At 50.2% G+C, this 13,617-nt stretch overlaps 1 protein-coding gene across 2 annotated transcripts in view; it reads right to left on the bottom strand.

The window, feature by feature from the left end:
- Window positions 1-1,856: 1,856 nt before the first annotated feature.
- DSCAML1 (DS cell adhesion molecule like 1) overlaps window positions 1,857-13,617 on the bottom strand; it is a 325,010-nt gene continuing 313,249 nt past the window's right edge. For both annotated transcript variants that reach the window (XM_016134882.2, XM_036220304.1), the window contains 12 exons: window positions 12,633-12,750; window positions 12,103-12,266; window positions 11,699-11,797; window positions 10,799-10,987; window positions 10,047-10,334; window positions 8,346-8,501; window positions 6,359-6,389; window positions 6,061-6,179; window positions 5,609-5,761; window positions 4,835-5,029; window positions 3,999-4,310; window positions 1,857-2,431 (listed from right to left, as the gene is read on the bottom strand). In XM_016134882.2, the coding sequence (XP_015990368.2) occupies window positions 1,956-2,431; window positions 3,999-4,310; window positions 4,835-5,029; window positions 5,609-5,761; window positions 6,061-6,179; window positions 6,359-6,389; window positions 8,346-8,501; window positions 10,047-10,334; window positions 10,799-10,987; window positions 11,699-11,797; window positions 12,103-12,266; window positions 12,633-12,750 (2,300 nt within the window). In that variant the 3' untranslated portion in view covers window positions 1,857-1,955. The remainder of the gene's footprint in view (window positions 2,432-3,998; window positions 4,311-4,834; window positions 5,030-5,608; window positions 5,762-6,060; window positions 6,180-6,358; window positions 6,390-8,345; window positions 8,502-10,046; window positions 10,335-10,798; window positions 10,988-11,698; window positions 11,798-12,102; window positions 12,267-12,632; window positions 12,751-13,617) is intronic.

Raw genomic sequence — 13,617 nt, 5'->3', positions numbered from 1 at the left:
GGCTGTCAACAGGTGTCTGGAATGCAGGGCCTCATTCTCACTGTTCTCATTAATGCCATTAGCTGGTTCTCCAGCGTGGGTCCTAGGTGTGGGGCCCGAGATGGAGTTTCCGCATGGGCCGAGGAGTCACCAAGGAGCACATTATCTTTGCCCCCTCCTCTCTTATGGTGCCTCCTTGTTTTGTAATATAATTACTCATGGGCAGGAGCTCCTCGACATCCCACACTCCCTGGGTGCTCAGGGAATTTTTATGGAATGAGCTGCTTTTCGAAAAGTGCTTCTATTAAAGGTCATGCATCCCAGCTATGCAGCCCCTCACGGTGGCTGAGACTCATAAGCACAAACTCCTTCCTTCGTCTCCAGCCCTTACCTTCCCAGTTCCTCCTCTCAGTTGCGGGGCAACGGCAGGCTCCAGACTCACCTTCCTTCCAGATTCCTGATGCACAACTCAGCCTTGACTCAGGGTGCTGAACTCAGGCACCCCCTTGTACTTCTTGGGTGTACCTTCTTTTCAGTTGGGGTCTCTACCCCTGGGCTTTTGCTGTCTCCTGGGTGTTTCCATCTCTGCCTATCCAAACTTTCATGTCCTTGGAGGCCCAGGTCACATGCCCCCGTCCCATGCTGCCCTCTTGACCGTCTCATCAGAGAATCCTCTGCACACGTGCATGTGGGCACATTTCCACCTGGCAATCTAATTGCCAGCTCCTCCAAAACCAGGTGAGGCAGGGTTGTGGCCTGCTTCTCTTTGGCTGAGCTCCATTCGCCCTCATCCACGATCCCTTTTCACCTCTTTGACCTTTGAAGACCTCACTTCCTTTCCCTTTGGTTTCACCCTAACAGTCAGCCCAGAACACAGGCTCTGGCCCCACCCCCAGGGTGTATATAATCTCTACCTCCCCTTCCCAGTTCATAGGAACCTCTTACATAACCTAACTGCTCACTAGTGGTTCTGCATAGCTTGTTCCCCTAGCTATACTGTATTCTCCTAGAGGGGAGAAGCCAGTAGACACCCCCAGCTCCCCATACAAGGTTCCCCAGAGCTCTCACCAAGGTTGCCTCATTTTATAGCTAATGAAACTAGGGCTCAGAGGGGTTTTGGAACTTGCTCAAAGCCACACAGCTGGACCCCCTTAGGGCCCAGCCCAGATCTGAGAACAGAACAGGTGCTCAAGGACACACCTTGGCTAATTGAAAGCCTTTAAAAAAGCTTAACGTACTGAGCTAGAGCCCAGGCTTCTCAAAGTTTTTCCATGAGAGATGACGGCCCGTTATAGGGGCCTCTCCTTCCTCCCTCTCTATTGGCTTTTGCCAGATGGGAAAAAAGCTACCACGTAGAAACATAACCTTTATTGCACACGGCGCTGGGTCTTTTTTCATAGAAAAAGGTATTAACACATAAGCATCTGCAAATTGAAGCAACTCCTGGTTTTCTTGGAACAGTAAAATCGCATGCAGTGTCTCTGAGTTCGGATTTTGGTCTTTGTCAAAACCACCTAGGTTGGAGAGAGAATGAGGAAGGAAAAATTTCTGAGTCTTTGTGCCTCTGTCTCAAAATAAGGTGAGAGAAATATGTATATATATACACACATACACACCCATATATATGTATGTGTGTATATATATGTATATAGCTTGTCAATGTGTTCTTATCTCTCTATATATGTATATATCTCTCCACGCATATTTTGTGGGGTGGGGGCGGGGAGGTTTGACTTGGACTGTCAAATTCTTTGTGCCCTGGCTTCATGGAGAAGAAGAAAATAGTTTCATTTGTACAAAAGAGTTCTATGTACAAGTGTTCATGACTTGGGGCGGGGTGGGGGGGTCTCTTTTCATTGTCGTTGGTTTTTGTCTGTCAGTTTTATATAAATAATGCAGGAAAACAGCCAAGTTGGTGTTTGAGGGCTGGAGGTGCAGACAGGTCCAAGCGTAGGGCTGCTCTTCTTGCTGCGCCCCTACACCAGGGTATAGGACTTGGAGTAGGCCCCAGCCCCCTGCTTCTGAGACCTTCCTACTCCCGACGTGCTCATCTCAAGAAGTGAGTCCCTGGAGCCCCCCATTTTGGTGTGTGGGCCCCCGGCCCGTGGAGGCTCGGTGCTGGGGGCTGGAGGGGCAGCGCTGGGGGCAGCAGGGGGCTCCACAGGGGTGGGACCAGGTGCTGGGGGGGCCGTGACAGCTGGGGGTGCTGGCATGGCCAGAGTCCTCTGAGGTAAGGTGGCTGTGGAGGCGGCAGCTGGGGCCCCTGGGTGCGGGAGTCCCAAGGGCTTGCTGGCAGGGTCCAGGGTCAGGTGGCGAGCCTGGGTGTGGTAGGTTCGAGACAGGTTCCGGATGGAGGCCTCACGGGGTGGGACCACGGGACAGGGCTCACGCCCATCCGCCTTTCGGAAGAAGGCCTCTGACTTGGCATACAGGGGCAGGTTACAGTAGTCACCTGAAATCATAGAAGCAGAGGATGTGAGAGGCAGAGGCCTCTGGGAACCTGCTTGTTCACCTCACCCTGCCCCCATCGATCTTCTCCCCAAGCTGGCATAGGAATCCCTCCACAGGATGGGCAGTGAGGAGTTGAGGAAAGGTCAGGTGCTTGACCACTTTGAGCATTAGTTTCCTTATCTGTGAAAAGGGGATAATCACATTTCCCTACAGGGTTACCGTGAATACTGAATGAGATAAAGCATGGAAAAGCTCCTCAATACAGTGACTGGCACATATAGTAGTTGCTCAATAAATTGATACTTATTGTTCAATGATTAGTCTAAGCTGGTCAGCTCCAGCTGGTAGAGAGCTCACTTCTGAAGACAAGGACTTCCTAAGAGCTCTGGCTGTTAGAAAGCTTTACCATGAGGAGGAAAGAACTGTCACTCCTTGTCACTTGCCCACACTGAACCAAATTCTGTCCTCTGAGGACCCACAGAGCAAGGCCTCCCCCTCTTTCCCATGCAGCCTCTCAGATGTTTGAAGTCAAGTACATTTACCCTTCCCTTCCCTTGGTCCCCTCTTCTCCAGGTGGAATGTTCTGACTTTCTTAAACTCCCTCCTTATCCTGATCCCTCTGCTCGCAAGCACCCTATCCTGTGAATGTGCCTCTGTCCCGTTAATTGTGCCAGGCACTTTTCTTAGCTGATTGCATTTCGTCCCCACAGCCCCCTGGATGGGCTAAAACCTACCTGTGTTTTGCAAGTAAGGAAATTGAGGTTCAGAAAGATTAAGTAATTTGCCTGAATTCACACAGCTAGAAGGGGTGGGGCATCATTCAAGGCTGCTAGTCTCCTCAATTCTCGATTTTCTGTTACCCTCGATGACCCTGCGTCCCCCAAGATAGTATGGCCACTTAGAAGGTCAGTACTGAGCAGACCTGACTTTAATGGTTTGACTGTGGTCTCAATATCTGTTGATAGACTCTCCCTCATATGCCCTCTGGTTATCTTAGATCTGTCTTGCTAACCCCAAAGGGCGTGTGCTCTGGCCAGGGCCCTGGAGTCAGATGGTCAGTCCAGGTCACTGCCCACCGTGAGGTTTGGCCACCATCGGCTGAGCTGCTAGGATTGCTCCTTTGGGTCTAGATTAAGTTCACACAGCATTGAGACCAATGGCCATTGGACAGTTCACCCCATAATGGATCTCTTTTCACCCTGGCATAGCTTCAGATTAAGGGACTGACCACTACTTAACAAGAACCTACTATGCACCAGGCACATATATCATTTCTAATGCCCACTGCAACAATGTAAAGTATACACTATCATTTGTATTTTACAGATGAGAAAATTAAGGGCAGAGAGGTTAAGCGACTTGCCCAAGGCCACAGAGATATTAAAAGGTTGAGCCAGGATGTGGACCCTTATCTGCTTGCTCCCCAGTCCTTGTTTTTTGCACTCTCCCGCACTGTCAAAGATCTCTGCTGGGCTGGCAGGATCCAGGTCCTGTTAGGGCTAGGCCTAGCCAGGGCTCACGGGGCTTCGGGGCTGGGACACAGCAGAGGAGGTGGTCTGGGCACTCACTCTTGTTGGCCCGGTGAGGGATGGGCACAGCCACATTTTTGCCCCGGTCAGCATCCTGGGGCTTGGGTGGGGAGGCGGTGAAGCGGCAGATGCCAGGCTCTGAGGGTGTGCTCATGGACGTCATGCTGTCAGCATTCTCGTTGGTGCCGGTGGTCATCTGGTCAGAGGAGCTGTCAGAGATGAAACACTCGGTGATCTCGAACTTGGCCTGCTGCAGCTGCTCCTCCAGCTTGGCGTGCTCGTAGGCCCGGGCCAGCTCCTCGTAGGTGGAAGAAGCACTCTCAGTAGACACCATGCTGTTCCGTCCTTTGTCTAGGGAGGTGGACAGCATAGGGTTAAGAGGAAATGAGTGGGTTATGGAGAGAAGGGCGTAAATAAGACCAGACTGAGCAGTTGCCCTACCCCTAACCCCAGCAGCCATCCAAAAGCCTGGCCATAGTGTGGACCAGGCTCAGAAGATCCTGCTCCCCCACTGTGAAGGCCTCAGTAGTGTCAGGAGTGGGATGTTTTTGAATGAAGGGCAAACACTTTTCATTCTTGAAAATAAGCAGCTATCCCCAGAACATTCAGCCCTTTCTCCAATAAACGTCATGTGTACTATTTTCTCTAACATTTTGGGAGAGAAAAAAATGAAACCCTTGTCCAGGCAGAGCTCAGTGAGGTTCAGTGTTTTTGTCACAGCCATGCAGTGAGTCAGTGGCCAGTCATAAATGAAACTGACTTGTGTCCTGGACCCCATGAACTAGTGGGTAGGAGCTGGGAAAATGGTAGATGAGGCTGGATTATGAGGGAGCTGAAAGAGAGTGAGCAGGACATGGTCAGGGCCCCTGGCTCACCTGTGTCCTGGGAGAGACTTGCACTGTAGCTGTCACTCTCAGTGACAGTGACACCATGTTGGGAGCCCACGGTGCGCCAATCGGAGGTGAGGGTGCGGGCGGGTGTGGAGGCCTGGCACTTGGTCAGAGTCCACTGGCTTGAATACCGGTTTCGGGTACTGTGGGCTGACTTTACATTCTTCCTGGACACTGGATCTACACAGAGGAAGAAAGAGCTAACACCTTCCAGTGGAGGGCATTTGGGCTTGGGCAGCTGGCACTCACCAGAGAGCACAGTGGGGAGTGAGGGGGGAGGAAGCTCTCTTGGGAATACTGAGCACGCTGTCTTTCCTGACCACCTAACTGGCTCCAGAGGAGAAGAGCAAGAATGTCGAGGCACGGGGGCAGCGGGCAGCATTCTGGTTTCCTCACCCACCCCATCTTTCCCTTCCGGCTGGGAAGACTGTTGCCTCCTCTGCTGCTGCCTCCTGACAGTGCATCATTCCCTACAGTCCTGATGTCTAGAGTCACAGTGCTAGAGGCAGAAGGCCCCTGAGAGCAGAACATTTCTTGGTAAGGAAACTGAGGCCCAGAGATATAAGGCTAGTGATATGCTCAAGGTTACATCTAGCAAGTCTGTAGTCAAGGTCTCCAGACTCTAACTCCAAAGCTCGTTCTATTCTTCCATGATGTCCCTCACTCCTTTTTTCTTTTTTATTTTATCACCTCTGCCCCATGCTGTGCCCAAGACACCCTGTGTAGGAAGAGGGCTATCTCCCTGGGGATAATGCATACTGGTGCCTGGCCGGATGTCTGACATATCGATGAGGGGTCCTGTGCTCTGGATGAGGGCTGGATGATGCAAGGAGACACCAGTACAGAAACTCTGTGGGTTGACAGCTTGGCTGAACTCAGCATCTGCCACGGGGATGGTGGCCTTGTCATCTCCTGGGGAAATAAAGACAATCAGCAGGAATCCTTCTCTTTGGGCACCATCTTTACTTCTCAAATTTCTCTTGTCTTTACCCAAGGTTGAGGCCCAGAAAGACCAGGATAATTTTCCCTTAGAGAAGGAAACAGCCATTGAAAGTAGTTGCAATATAGTCTAAGGTTGCCGAGTTGTTGATAGGGCTTCAGTTAGAGCCCCGGGTACTGTTGTGAGAGCTGATGGTTGCCCTTTGTGTGGGTTGTGGCCTGGAGAAGCACACTCAGAGCAGGACAGAGAGCCTGTGGTACTTGTCACTCACCCAGCTGCTTGATGCCTTCCTTATCCTCAATGAGAAGCTGGACCCTGGGGATGTCAATGTGTAGTCGTGGGCCCTGTGGTGGCCCCTTCACAGGGGTGTCAAAGCTTCGGTTGTTCTTACTGTGGGAAGAAGGGCTAGAGGTGGGTGACTCAGCAGCAATAGGGGTTGGTTTTGTTTTGTTTTGTTTTGTTTTGTTTTGTTTTTGCAAAACAGTGGAATCTTAGAAGCCTGTCCCATGTGGGCGAGTGGGGGAGGAAGAGCGAGGGGAGGAAAGAGGAAACGGCTATGTGATACTTACCTTATCAACATTTCTGCCAAACTCTTTGCATCTGTAAAACAGTAGAGAGAGGGGCCAGGTGAGAGTGAAGTCTGAGTAGAATGAGAATGGGAAGGGGCAGGGGAACAAGGTGGGAGAATTCCCTAAATTGGGGCCAAGGCTGGTATCCTGGGAAGAAGAGGGAGAAATGTAAGGATGTCTAAAACAGTCCAAAACATGATCAGGTCTCACTGCTCCCAAATCTGGATTTGACTCAGGTCTATTTTCCTTTCCTTTCCAGATTTTTATTTAATAAGAAGGTCCTTCCCAAAGGAGAGACATAAACAGCTCCATTTGCTTCCTGAATTCACTCTAATTAAACAAGACACCATGGACATCAATGGCAGGTTTGTCCTTAGTTATATGTTGGGGAAAGGAGAGAGTGGAGGGTATAGTAGAGGTGGTCAATGGGAGCCCTAGATGACTATCAACCAAGAGGCTTCCCTTCCTCCTCTAGGGCATATATCCCCCAAATATCTGTGGATGGATTTGAGGGGTCCCTGCTTTGTTTCAGAAGGACCTTGAATAGGATCAGGACTCTCAGGTTAGGAATTGGCAAGAGAGGAAAAGCAAAGGTCCTGGTTAATCTATTAGACCCCCGATAACTGAGAATGATCTGTCAGAGTGAATCTAGCTGCATGCATGCATCCAAGCCTTCAGATACATCCATTCATCCATTCATCATAGATCCATCCACCTATTAATCCATACATCCAACTATCCACCCACTCATTTACCCATCCATCCAACTGTTCATCATCCACCTATTCAACTCTCCAATCATCCATCCATTCAGTCATCAACCCATCCAACTATCTCTCCAGCCATTCACGCAATTATCCATTCATCTTTTCAACCATTGATTTAATCATCCATTTATCCATCATTCATTTAAATATCTAACCATCTCTCCATCTTATCATCCATCTATCCATCCAAATATCCATTGATGCATCCATTTAATCATCAGTCTATCCAAACATCTATCCAACTATCCATTAATTCAACTAACCATCCATCCCTCTCTTCATCCCTCCACTCGTACAATCATTTATCCATCTAACCATCTATCTCATTCAATCATCCATCCAACCATCCTTCCATCTATACTTCCTTCCACCCAATCATCCAAACAGTCATCCATCAAAGCAACCATCTAATCACTCATCCATTCAGTCATCCATCCATTCATCTATTCATCCATCTATCTAGCAACCATCCAACCATTCTTTGAAACATCCATTTATCCATTCCTCCAACTCCTAAACACTGTAGGCAGTGCTAGTCACTCTCTTCTGTGCTACTGAGCCTGGCTTCTCACATTAGACCGTGAACTCTATAAGGGTTCTTTGAAACCCTTCTTTATTCATCTTTTTAATTCCAATGTCTGGCAGTATCCACAATACAGCAGATGCTAATAAATGTTTTTCCAAATGAGTAAATAAACATTAAGTAACTAGTAGGTGCCACACACTCTAGACCCATGCCCAGACTACAGTATTAGGTGTTGGGATAGGGGATGATATACTAAAAATATTTCACAAGGAAAATATATGGCATGGAAACTGCCCAGTCAGAACTGAATAAGGTCCTAGAGAACACCTGTAGGTCTACTTTTTAGTGGCCGGATCCTGGAAAAGTCACAGGGTTCCTGTGTGAGAGAATAGCACATCCAGGGTGAGGAGAGCAACATCTGCTTACAAGTCAACATGGACATGTTTATCCCTTGTAACAAGCGGTATAGTTCTACCAATGTGAACTTTTAAAAGTCAGCCCTGGTTAGAGCAGTCCTGGGGAAGAACCTCCTTAGAAACACTAAGGAGGTTTTAGAAGGTTGGAAGGGCAGCTATCATTTCAAAGGGACACAGACACTCTGTCTTGCCCAGATGGTGTTGTGAGCCAGTGGAAAGTGGTCAGTGGGGCTGAAGGTCAAGATTCCACCTGGAAAGTCCATAGGAAACTCCCCTACCTCTGAGTCGCTTCAGCCTCTTCTCCTTCCTCTTCTTGCGCACGATGAAGAGCAGTGCCACCCCCAGTGTGGCCAGGATGACGGGGCAGCCGATGGTGAACAGCTTCTTCACATCATCTCCCTCACCTTGAGCAGACTTAATGGGAGGGATGGTGCCTAATGAGGGTGCAGAAGGGAGTCAGATGTCACTTATAAGTAAGTTGGGTGCAGATTCCCATGGGTGAGGGAGCCCGTTGATCTTTCTTGCTGCCCTTGGTCTCAGTCTGACCTTCATGTCATAGTGTAGAGCTCCTCCTCTCCCCTCTGCTTCTCCCAAATTCTGGTCCCATTAGGACAACTATGAACAGTCGTGTAGTTTTTATACTACATTATGAAATTAATGACTCCCTGGGCCTGTTTTAGAATTATCTTGAAGTCTCTCAGAGATAGTCTCTTGCCTGTTGGAGTTCAGTGTTCATTTCTGGAGGGTGGATGGCAGTCTGAGATTCCTACACCCAGCTGGTAAGGTGGGGTTGGGGTTGGGGGAGATGGTGAGAATCTTAGTAGAGAGAAGTCAGGGCAGTGGGATCCTGGGTTCTCTTCCCTAGATGGGGACGAAAGCCACTAAATACCCTGCATTCTCTCCCTGCTCCCCCTCTCCATGGGCAATATCTGCTAGCCTTGAGTACCTGCAAAAAGACAATGATACATTCTTCTGCTGACACAGCCCTCTGCCAAGCCCTGATTGTTGCCTTTTCCAAAGCCTTACCTAAGAGTCATCTCCTTCATGAAGCCTTCCCTGTTTGAGCCCATCCAATTCCAATACTACTTTATTGTTTCCTTAACACATAGGTAGACTTAATTTATTTAGCTTGTGACAACTGATCCCTGTGAATGCAGCCTTCTATGCACCATTAATGTATGTGTGTGTGCATGTGTGTCAGTGTATGTGTGCATATGTCTTCGTGTATGCATACATGTGTATGAATGTGTGTGCATGCCTGTGTGTGAGGTGTCACCATGTACTAGACACCAGTTAGTGCTCACCAAGTATCCATGTGTTCATCTACATTTCCCAGACTTCCTGGTAGTTAGATCAGAATTATATGACAGGTGCTAGACAACAGAGTGTGAATAAAAGTCATGAGTATCAACTCCTGCTCAAAGCAGTTAAGAACTGGTGTGCCTTTTCTCTCTCTTTTTGGTGACCTTAGAAGCTACATGTTCAAGATAACAGTGCTAAATGATGGTGGCCATCCAACGCTCCTGAGACGTTAGAAGAGCAAGAAACCAATCTTCATTGGGCTTAGCCACGGAGCTTTTCATGTTTCTCTGTTATTGCAGCACAGGCTCTCCCTTGCTGGCAGAGGGTTCTCGGAGGGCAGGACATCAACGGCATCTCTCCCTCCCTCTCCACCGCTCTGAGCCATGGAGAGCAAGGCTAGCACCTTCAAAGACCCTCCACCTTTAGTGTCACTGACCTGTTTGTCCACATGTCAATCTTTCTGTATTGGTCACTGGTGCATCTGTCCACTTAACCTGCCTACCGATCTGTTGCTCCCTTTGCCTATTTATCCACCTGTCAGCCTTTCTCCTGATTGTAGTGCTGCTGATTTTTCTATTTGTTCATCTTTCTCTTTATGTATTTGCCTCTCTGCCAGCTTCCCTGGCAAAACCTTTCTCCAGCCTCTGTGCCACCCCCTTCTACTCTTCCCGACTTACTGCCATCATAGTCCAGGGTGGCGAACTGGGCTGTCTCGTTGCCACAGCCAGCACTGTTGCAAGCCCTCATGCGCAGCTCGTACCACGTGGCCTCTCGTAGTTCAGTCAGAAACACCTCCCCAGAGGTGTTGGCCCGCAGACCCTGCCAGGCCCAGGTGCCCTTGGGCCGGTACTCCAGTCTGATGGCTGTGATAGGACAGCCCCCGTTGTTCCAGCCCTGCAGGTTAAGCCGAGCATGTGTGGAGTTGATGTGGGTGAAGAGGTGCTGGTCTTTGCCGAAGGAGGGCTCTGAGTGGCCAGAGGGGGAGAGAGAGGTTAGAGACTGAGAGAGAAGGAAGGTTCATTTCTGGGCTGGAAAAATTTCCCCTGGGGGCAGCTGGGACGGCAGTGGCTCCAGGGGATCAGCGGCTACCACAGATGGGAGTAGGGATACCCCAGGGAACAGAGGCAGAAGAGAGGAGGGAAGGACCTGGAGAGAAGGCCTCAGCAAAGGAGGACGAGAGATGCAGGAAGAAGGAAGAGAGTGATTTTCATCTGCCACACCCAGCAGGGAAGTGGGACCAGTTTTTCCTACCATGATTTGTTTAGATGCTGCAGTGAAGGGAACTAGGTTGAGTCTCTCCCTTCAGCCTCCCTGCTTCCCTGTGTCCTCTTCCCCTTTCCCAGCCATCTTCCACCCCTTGTCCTGGGCTTCTTTCCCCTCACTCTTCTTCCCTGGGCCCATCCCTCCCACCCCTGTCACTGGGCCTCACCCCGCCCGTGGGTCTTGGCCTCGATGATCTCGCTGATGCGCCCGGAGCCCACACTGTTCTTGGCCGCCAGCTTCACCTTGTACCATGTGCCACACTTGAGGCTGTCCAGCTTGAAGGCCCGCTCGCTTGAGCTGATGAATACGTCTTTCCATTCCTCACTGTTGTCCACCGAGTACTGCAGCACAAAGCCTGCCCAGGGGGTTTGCATGGCTCAGGTGGGTCAGGGAGAGACCTGGGGTGCCTGACAGGCATCCTGGGGGCTGGGCTCAGGCAGTGGGCAGAGTGGGGCCTTTGGTCATTGGGAGGGGCAGATGCACTTTAGAGGCAAAACTGGAAAGACCTTGGATGAATTTTACTGTTCTCTCTTTTCGGCTGTTGTGTTAGGCTTTAGAAGCCAATGTGGGGAGCAGAGCAGGAAACCAGGGTTGTGAGGTTTAAGAGGATCCTGTTCAGACCTTAATGCTCTACATGCAGTCCTATGACAGTAGCATGGCATCGCCTGGGTGCCTGTCATAAAATGCAAATTCTCAGCCCCCACCCCAGCCCTCCTGAATTAGAGTCTTCTTACAAGATCTCTTGGTGACTCATGTGCATGTTCAAGTTTGAGAAGAACTCCATCTAGTAGTTTTTCCACTTTTAAGATTTAGAAACTGAGGTCCAGGGAAGAAAACAATCTCTTTGGGTTCGCACAGCTCACTAGTGGCAAGGGGGTGGGCATTCCAAAGCCCAGATGCCTAGGCTGCTGTACTTTTCATGGCACTTGGGTAACATCCTTGTGGTCTGGATCGCCCCCCTATCACTTCCTGGGAATAAGTGGTGGTAGTGGGTAAAACCCTTCCTCTGCCCCTGGGCCCAGAATTCCTTCCCCTCTCCCCCCCTCCCCATCCAGACCCCTCTCACCTCGGATGGAGCTGCCCCCATTGTCGCCTGGAATCCAGGTCAGGGTGATGGACGAAGCGGAGGTTTTGGAGACAGTGAGGCGGGGCTGGTCCGGGGGAACTGTGAGGGGAAAGCCGCCAGCCCTCACCACAAGGGTTGTCTTCTGAGGGGAGGTATGGGGGTGCCCCAGTGGGAAGGAGGGCAAGGGACTGGCTTTCCCACCTTCTAGGTGCTCCCTTTACTCCTGGTCATCCTCCCCACTCCTCCTGCCGCCTCTTCCATTTGATACCTCTGATCCACTGAGGGCCAGTCTCCCTGTTGGTTTTCTTCTTCCATTCAACACCTTTCTCTCTCACATGATAGAATTTCTACTTCTTTCTCCTCCCTGCCCCCACCTGATCCAGACCTGCCTCTCAGGGTCTCACCTTGCACAAGAAGGTTGACAATGATGGTGTCGAAGCCCCCAGTGTTGGTGGCCGTGCAGGTGTAGTAGCCCGAATCCTCAGCCTTCACGGCACGCAGCAGCAGTGTGCCGTTGGTATGGATGAGCCGGTGCCCATCCATGGACACGGGGATGGCCGAGTCTTCACTGTGAAGAGTATGGGTTATGGCAAACAGCCCCTCACTTGGAGCCTCCCCCAGATGTGTAAGAAAATAGAGCTGGGAGCAGAAAGAGGCTTGCTAGGGGACCTTGGATTATTGGGTCTTAGGGTTTCCTGGTGAGTATCCAGTAATCTTGGCCTTGTGACTATGGAAAGGAGAGCCTGAACTCTCAACAGAGGAGAGTCAGGGAGGCCAGGCCTACTTGTGAGAGTGGCTGCTCTGTACCCAGGAGGGCCTCCACAGTGCTGGAGGTGACCGAGTCAGCTAGAAGCGGGGACACCCCATTGTCTTCATAGCTCTTATACTATGCTTCTCTTTGGGGTCTCTCTTCCCTTCAGGATCCTGCACACACCTGTCCTTGGTCCACTTCACAGCAGGGGCTGGATCTCCCACTGAATTGCAAGGCAGCCGGACATCTTTCATCCAGGGCGTTGTCACTGTGCCCCCAAATGAGATGATCTTTGCTGGAGCTACAAGGAAGAGAGGATGAGGGCCACTGCACTTCTACACCCAACGGTGCCCTGACCCCCCTTTCTCAGGGTTCCCCAAATTTCACATTAAGTCCTTCCTCTTCTACCTGACCTCTACCTTGGGCTTGAGGTGAGGGATGGGTGCAGGGAATTTCAGCTGAGAGTCCCTGATTCAATAAAGGATTTATAAAATACCTGTTATGAGTCAGCTATCACCTGAGACTCTGAGGATTCACAAAATGACTAAGATTTATTCCCTATCCTTAAGTTGCTCACTGTCCAAGAGGGAAACAGATATTTAAAAATATCATTACAGGGTGAAAAATACTACGGCAGGAGTAGGTACAAATTCTCATGGGAGCACAAAGAAGGTGGTGTGAACTCTGCTGGTTTGTTGGTGGTGGAAGAGATGACCAGGGGAAGCTTCTAGAACTGGAAGATATGACTTGGCTCTTGAAGGCTAAGAAGGAATTCACTATGCAGAGAAGAAAAAAAGTGTGCCAGGAAGAGGGAACAGCACTGAGTAGAGGCATGGAGGCCAGGATCACATAGCAAGTATGAGAGTCTGCAATACTTAGGGTGACCAAAGCCCAAGGTGAGTAAAGGGGAACAGGTGGGAGCAGGGGTTGGAGGGGTAAGCTGGAATAGAAACATGGTGGCTCTGCTGGCAGAACAATGAGGCTGGACTTCCTCTTGAGGTCATGGGGAGCCACCAGAGTCTTCTAAGTAAGCAGTGACATATTCAAAGTAGAGTTTTAGATAAACCCCTGGCTGCTTGCAGAGGATGGTTTGGAGGGGTTGGTCCTGAAGGATGTACATAGACCAGAGACAAATGGTGACCAGAGCGCAAGTTGGAGGTGATATATG

This window comes from Rousettus aegyptiacus, unplaced genomic scaffold, assembly GCF_014176215.1.
Source record: "Rousettus aegyptiacus isolate mRouAeg1 unplaced genomic scaffold, mRouAeg1.p scaffold_m13_p_5, whole genome shotgun sequence".
NCBI lineage: Eukaryota > Metazoa > Chordata > Mammalia > Chiroptera > Pteropodidae > Rousettus > Rousettus aegyptiacus.
The sequence above is the reverse complement of the archived record's forward strand: the minus strand, read 5'-3'. Positions and strand labels throughout refer to the sequence as shown.